At 33.0% G+C, this 6,980-nt stretch overlaps 2 protein-coding genes across 4 annotated transcripts; both read left to right on the forward strand.

The window, feature by feature from the left end:
- Nucleotides 1-607: 607 nt before the first annotated feature.
- LOC143539909 (uncharacterized) lies at nucleotides 608-3,413 on the forward strand. 2 transcript variants are annotated; one of them, XM_077033097.1, is made up of 8 exons: nucleotides 609-860; nucleotides 938-982; nucleotides 1,058-1,109; nucleotides 1,841-1,914; nucleotides 1,993-2,123; nucleotides 2,217-2,325; nucleotides 2,488-2,612; nucleotides 3,225-3,413. In XM_077033097.1, exons 1-8 carry the CDS (start codon nucleotides 836-838, stop codon nucleotides 3,411-3,413), a joined length of 750 nt encoding a protein of 249 aa, XP_076889212.1. In that variant the 5' UTR covers nucleotides 609-835. The 2 variants fall into 2 exon arrangements, with proteins under 2 accessions (XP_076889213.1, XP_076889212.1); XM_077033098.1 differs by lacking the exon at nucleotides 3,225-3,413 and having other exon boundaries at nucleotides 608-860; nucleotides 2,477-3,042.
- Nucleotides 3,414-3,511: 98 nt separating this feature from the next.
- On the forward strand, nucleotides 3,512-6,191 carry LOC143539908 (uncharacterized). 2 transcript variants are annotated; one of them, XM_077033096.1, is made up of 6 exons: nucleotides 3,512-3,784; nucleotides 4,161-4,478; nucleotides 4,926-4,988; nucleotides 5,076-5,143; nucleotides 5,863-5,999; nucleotides 6,112-6,191. In XM_077033096.1, exons 1-5 carry the CDS (start codon nucleotides 3,512-3,514, stop codon nucleotides 5,969-5,971), a joined length of 831 nt encoding a protein of 276 aa, XP_076889211.1. In that variant the 3' UTR covers nucleotides 5,972-5,999; nucleotides 6,112-6,191. The 2 variants fall into 2 exon arrangements, with proteins under 2 accessions (XP_076889211.1, XP_076889210.1); XM_077033095.1 differs by having other exon boundaries at nucleotides 5,863-6,191.
- Nucleotides 6,192-6,980: the final 789 nt, after the last annotated feature.

Here is a 6,980-nt window from a genome sequence, read left to right on the forward strand (position 1 = left end):
AGTTTAGAAGGAAAACCAGTGATAGAACCTATGGGATGGGTCGGTTTGGGACCCGGTTTGGTTGAAACCGGGTTTTTTTGTCAAACTGGTTCGGGTCGGTATGAGTGAACCGGTTCCAAACCGGTTTTTTTGAACATCTCCACCCGGAAGAATTAGGTTTGATTGGTTCACAAACAGTTTAGTTCGGGTTTCACCGGTTCAAAAGCATAGGGGAGAAACGCTTTTTTTTTAATGGTATTGGCTGGGTGGCCGCGTGTCTCTCTCAAAGAACCCAAATGGTCGTAACATTTATCAACCTCTCTTTATCCAAGTTCGATCCTAGAAGACTAGTGTTCTCCCCCTTTTAATGATATGCACTTATTAGATTCTAACCCCATGAGAGGAAAAGCTTATAACAAAACCCCGTGACCGCTCGGATGAACCTTCGATTATGCATAAGGTAGAATTGGATTCAACTAAAGGGTTCTTTATATTTTTGAGTAGGCGTGTAAACGAACACGAACAAGGGTATGTTTGTATCTATTCATTTAACTTTAAACGAACACAAACTTTTTGTTAAATGAACGCAAACTTTTTGTTAATGTTTGTTCATTTAGTTAACTGAATGAAGTAACATAAACAAACTTTTTGTCAAACAATTAATCGCGTGTTTTCGAGGGTTTATCTTGGTTTCCTAGTAAGACAAAAATGGGGGGCTTTCTCATAGCATGCATCTGTGGTGAGCAAAATTAGTTTTAAATCTTGGTCTACCCCACCCACACCCACAATATCACAACACACATTTATTTTATTTCATCCAAATTTTTGTCACATTCATCATCATCTTCACTTCACAATGCCAGGATCCATTCAAGTTTCAGGTACTCAGTTCACTTAATTTAACTTAAAGTTGATAACTTTATAGCTAATGCACATTTATGTTTGTTTAATTTCACAGTTTTGGACTTCAAGGAGCTTCCATCTTCATCAAATTCTGTAAAGAGTATGTACTCTGTTTGTTTCAATATTATTATTTTAATTTTAATTTGATTTTTTGTTTCTATTTATTATTGTCTAGTTTCATTGGGGAAAATTGAGTACCAAGTTGTGGAAAACAAAACCTTCTCTTTGTAAGATCCAGAACCCTAATTGCATGAATCCCAAAAAAACCACACACTATTTTATAAATTTTCAAACTTTTTTGAATTTTTAAGTAATTTGTAAGAATTTAATAAATATTAAAACCAAAAAATTTTAAGCCCAAATGTATTATATTATAATAATCAATTCATTATTATTTAACAAAAAAAAAATTTAGGCCAAAAATTTATTATTTTGGGCCAATTCTTTTTCGGCCCAAAATTTTCAAGCACAAATGACAAAACCGAAACCAAACGATGTCAAAAAACTTGAAAAACGGAAGCTTTGGTTTTTGGTTCGGCTTTAGCCTAAAACTGATAGTTTGGTTTTATGTTTTCGTACGCACCGAACTTTTGGATTTGCATATAATAAAAACCAAACCGAATTTATAGATTTTCATTTTTTTTTTGAATTAAGTAAAATCTAAGGTTTTAATAAATGCTCAAACCCAAATATTTTTGCCCAAATGTATAATAATCGATATATTATTAATTAACAAAAATATATAGGCCAAACTTTATTATTTGGGTGTTATTTTTTTTGGCCCAAAACTTTCAAGCACAAGTGACAAAAACGAAGCCGAACGCTTTTCAAAAACTCAGAAACCGGAATTTTGGTTCGGTTTTAGCGCAAAACCGACCCAAACCGAACCGTGCACACCCATAATTCATTATCAATTTTTGTTTGTGAACTTTGATTTAACATAATGACTTTAGCACAGCCCATTAACGAATCTGCGAGATAATTTGGTCATCACAATCCATGATTCGGAAGGAAATCAAGTATCACGTTCAGGTTTTAACATATCCTAACACATTATGTTGAATTAAGTTAATTTTATTCTTATTAGGATGACTTGATATTGTGCATTAGTTGTTAGAACCATGTCTATACTTGTAAAGGGTGTTTGGGATGATATATTTTCCATTGAAGGAGGTGGACTTATCCATATGAAACTAGAGTTCATTCTTAACAACGAGGACCGCAACCGGATTCGTTCAGTGGTAGTTACATACTTATATTAATATTTGTAATTTGTAAATATGTTTTGTTGCTTGGTAGTTACAAACTTACATTAATATTTGTTATTTGTATAGAGAGAATCTGCAATTAAGAAGAAGCAGGCTGAGGTTCTTGGCAGCAGGTTAAGAAATGCTGAAAACGACAAACTTCTTGCGTTATCGTTGAACAGACATGAACTCTCAGGTTTGATCTTACCGTGTCTAAAAATATTTAAGATTTTAAGCACAAAGTTAATAGGGACAAGACAAGAAAATATATTTAAGATGTTACATGATTGTTGAAATGATATGAATTTGATTGTGAATTCGGTCTTACATTGGAACTTTTATGAAAGGTTTTGTCTAGATGTTTCGAGGGCTACGTCTTCTCAAGATTTTCAAAGAAGCAGTTCTAACAGCGATGCTTCAGTGAAAGCTTCAGAATCTTTAGACGGGATAAAAGAAGAATCTTTTCAGAGGCAATCTTTGACAGTTAAGCATTGTACTATTATACTATGTTGTTCTTAAACTATTTCTTGTTAGAGGTTGGCACAAAATGGTCAGGTTTAGGTTAAAAAGAGCATTTTTAACACGGTCCAAAATGGGCCGGGTTGACCCATCAACATTATTTTGGAATTCTACAAATAGTTAATGTAGTAAGTACTATTACAAAACTAGGAATTTAAATACTAACTAAATTCTTAGAATAACTTGCTTTAGCCTTTAGGAGGTCGTAAACATTAGATTCACAGTTTGGATGGCTTTCAAGTTTCAACTGGCTTGACGTGTCCGTTTCTTTATTAGCTAAGTTTTTAAACGTGAGCCAAAATAGGTTCCATTGATCCGCATCCGCTAATATATTTTCAGTCCAATTAATATACTCAGTATTAGACTCTAAACCTACTTGACCCACTGAACTCACTTGACCCGTTTCATTATCAGCTCTATCTTTAAAACATGGCCCATTTAACTTTCTGGAGTTATCACACAAAATGAGCTTACTTTTAATTAAACGAGTTGAAACGGCCACCTCTAGGTCTTGTGTTATTTTAGGACCTAAATTTGAAAACTTTGACTATATAACAGCCAATATCTGTGTTCCAGAATGCTATAGATAAAAGGGAAGAAACTCCATTCGCTCATGTTACAAAAGAAATTGAGCAAAATATTGAAGATAAGATCCCGAGTGATGTAAAGAAAACAAACGAAGAGAGCACATCAAATAAGAACAGTGAGTTATTGCTACAAGAATCCAAAAGCTTCAAGAAGACACTAAGGCTGGTGATTCCTTAAAGAGTAATAATGCAGTCAAAACAATACCGTCGGGTAATCTGGTTGAGAAGTTAGATCAACGGAATATTGAAGATAAAAATCCAAGCTTTTTTAAAAGAATGAGCAAAGAAAGAAAGTTTCCACCTTTTTCACAAGAAATAGAAGCGAATACAAGTACGACCAATGAGAGTCAATTACAAGAAACCGGTTTACCAAAAAGATTGAAAGATTCGTCTTCTGGCGATGTGGGGTCATCAAGATTAACCGTTGCAGAAAAGATAAAATCCTTTTCACCTAAACTAGCAGGTGAAACGGATAAGCAGGCTTCATTGGAGAAAAGCCCACCAAATATAAGGAAGATGATTAGTGTCTTTGAAAGCGGTTTATCTAAGGTGTGCATGCCCATTCTATTGCAAATAGGATCGTTGCTTTATTTAATTATAGATAATGTATGTGAAGGCCTTTTGATAGATCAAGACACGGGTATTTTTGTCTTTTCAGTATGTTCAAGGACATGTTTTGGTATAAACAAAACCAGATTTATACTTGGGTGACATAAAATAGTTGATGAAAAAGATCATAACTCATTTTGTTGGAAATTAAACATAACTCGGATCAACCACCCCCTAATATATATTTTTGCTCAGCTTTTAAACTTAATACCATTTGACCTTTTGAAGAGAAAATATAAACAGAAATGAACCGGATTATAGGTAAATGGGTCGATATTGCTACCTGACTGGTTTCTTTGGTATGAACTGATTACAGGATAACATTTCTCTCAAGTCTCTAAGTACAAAATCAAACAGATTTGGAACCTCGCGTTTATTGAAGGAGAAACTAGAATTAAACCTCAAGAACTCAGAAGCATCAAGTTCAACCAGGCTCAGAAATTCTTTTAGTACGGGTGATTTAAGGAAAGATCTTTCAAGTATCATTACAAAAGAAGATCAAGTCGAATCTGATGACGATTTTGTAGAATCAGCGGAAACGAATATGTACTCAAAAGGAAATGATCCAAATGAAGCCAAAGGTGACAAGACAACAATTGAAGAACAATGCCATCAAGAAAAGATTGTTGATAAAGTTAGTAACTTTATCTCTGTTGTGTCGAAATGGGCGGGTTGGGTTGGTTAACGGGTCAAAACAAGTCGGGTACAATTTTTAGAATATTATATTTTTAGCTGATAAGGTACCCCCTCCATCTGAAAATTATTTTCCACGTATCTGTTTTAATGTGTCGTCTAATAATTGTCCATTGTCAAAAACGGGTAGCTGTTATCTACTAATTTGACCGTTTTTTCCCTTTGCAGTGCATGTTTTCCAAGTCAAATGGCATCTCAAATGCATTAAGGGAAAAATTATGATTTTTTTTCCAAATAAGACTGTTGCATATTTAGCAAAGTTTTTAAGATTTACCCATTTGACCACTGGAATTCTATATAATTGAAAATGTAACCTATAACCGTATATTTTGACGTATAAAGTTTGTACCTTTGTCTTGATCTTTTTGTTTGTGAAAATGTATTTCAGGGTGAAGAAACCGAAAGCTCAAAAAGCTCAGACACGGAGGCTTCTAATGGATCGTTCGGACAGGTCTAATATTTTTTATTTAGTATTTGTAAAACATTCAAGAAGAGTAACGTGTTTTGATCCTAACTTAAATCTTGTATTTTTGTTCAGGCAATGAAAATCGCACTTGTGGTAGGATTTGGAGTGGTTGTTCTCTTCTTCCGACAAAGGGAAACCGGGTATGTTTAATGTTTCCATTTTATGTCCTAAAAATCGAATCTTGAACCAAATTTAAACTGTTTAGAGGTGTCAGTTTCAACCCCTTAATGCAAAAAAGTGGGTCAATTTGGTTTGTATTTTCTTTTCGGGTATAACCAATAAGTTTTGTCGGAAATAATAAGGTTAAAAGTCCCCCAAAGCCTTTTTTTGTCCAAAATTACGCGAATCTTAAGCATATCACACTTAGGGGGTGTTTGGGTGAGCTTTTAGAATTGCTTTTTTGCTTATTTGATTTTCGAAAAGTAAAAGCAACTTTTTAAAAGCTCCATTTTGAAGCTTTTGAAGAAGCTTTACAAAACACCTTTTGCTTTTCAACAAACAAATAGTAAATAAGCAAGTTTTAAAAGCTCACCCGGGGTGTTTGCTATTGAAAACTGCTTATTTGCTTTTTAAAAAACAAAAGCGGTTTGATAAACAGGAATTGATGTGTGTTGAAAAGCTTCAAAATTTAGCTTTTCCAATCTGCTTTTGCTTTTCAAAAAAGCAAATAAGTAGTTTTCAGAAGCTCACCCAAACACCCCCCTAAAAACTAAGAATTAAAATAATAGGTTTAAAAATCATTGTATGAGGTTTTGTACTTTTTTCTCGGTTTTTGTAGATCCGTAGGTTGCGTCTACTTTTGGCTTAATTGTATTGAATTAAATTCTTGTAACTTAAGATGTGTGTAATAATATGACAGAAAAGGAAAGAAGGAAAATACTCGTGCACCAAGGAATGTCGTGGTGATGAATAAGCGAGGATCTATTGAAGAGCAACGTAGAAGGATTGGTGCTTCGAGGTTGTCTTAGCTCGTTTTGTTCTGCATGCTACTATAAAGTATGGCCTGATAATCTGCGTATTTTTCGTAATATATATATATTTTTGGAAATGTAATAAATGTTTATGTTCATTGCATCTAATGAAATTCGACTATTGATGCCAAATGCAGGTGTAATGTTGAATCTTTATTCTACTTTTCATATGATGTAATTGATATGGAAAAAAATGATGCATGCAGCAATGGAATTCACATTATTTAATATTTACTTGCACTTTTGACGATGATGTTTCCCTAGGCTACAAACAAGATGAGCCGAGCCAGGCACGAGTTAGACTAATTAAACAATGTTATATTAGGTTAGGCATATGATGTCTGGATAAGATTAGGAGGTTGATGTGACCTATCGGTATTGATCCCGAGTTAACCAAAAATTTTTCATCCCATTTGGGATGAAATTGGCGATGATACCGGATTATTTACCACATTCATCCTATATTATTATTATTATTATTATTATGAAATGATTGGGATGGGTGAGGTGAAAATTATGTGCATTTCATGATTATGGGATAAAAATGATGAGATGAAAAAAATATGATGTAAGGTTATACGTATACAATGATAAAAAAATAATAATACACAACTTAAAACAAAAATTTTTTCTTTTAAAAATTATAACAGTTAGAAGATTGAAAGAGATGTAAAAGTAATTTGATTTCTAAAAATGGATGAAACAAAATTCAAGTAAAAAGATCAACATTTACGTATATTTTTTCTCAAAACATTTTTTATTTTATAGTTAGTTTCGATTTTGATGTTGCCACAATCTTAACTACTAAAATAATATGTTTTGACAGTTGGAAAAGTCGTTTGTTAAAAGAAAAGAGTTCACATGTATAAGTTGATTAGAAAAAAAGAGAGAATATGATATTATGATTAGTGTGTGTGTGTTTTGTTTTTTTGTTTTTTGTTTTTTGATAGTCTTGCTTCAAATATCACATTAATTAGAAGCCCAAACAAATATGTGATTTTAGAGT

Source organism: Bidens hawaiensis, unplaced genomic scaffold (genome assembly GCF_021521415.1).
Source record: "Bidens hawaiensis isolate Kalapana, Puna unplaced genomic scaffold, B.hawaiensis_p1.1 tig00012085_1, whole genome shotgun sequence".
NCBI lineage: Eukaryota > Viridiplantae > Streptophyta > Magnoliopsida > Asterales > Asteraceae > Bidens > Bidens hawaiensis.

Bases quoted from the DNA above. Each gene is read 5' to 3' on its own strand.
- LOC143539909 (XM_077033097.1), top strand. From the start codon at position 836: ATGCCAGGATCCATTCAAGTTTCAG. The intron at 861-937 runs GTACTCAGTTCA...TTAATTTCACAG, and splicing joins AGGATCCATTCAAGTTTCAG to TTTTGGACTTCAAGGAGCTT. The intron at 2,326-2,487 runs GTTTGATCTTAC...GGTTTTGTCTAG, and splicing joins GAACAGACATGAACTCTCAG to ATGTTTCGAGGGCTACGTCT.
- LOC143539908 (XM_077033095.1), top strand. From the start codon at position 3,512: ATGAGCAAAGAAAGAAAGTTTCCACCTTTTTCACAAGAAATAGAAGCG. The intron at 4,479-4,925 runs GTTAGTAACTTT...AATGTATTTCAG, and splicing joins AAGAAAAGATTGTTGATAAA to GGTGAAGAAACCGAAAGCTC. The intron at 5,144-5,862 runs GTATGTTTAATG...ATAATATGACAG, and splicing joins TTCCGACAAAGGGAAACCGG to AAAAGGAAAGAAGGAAAATA.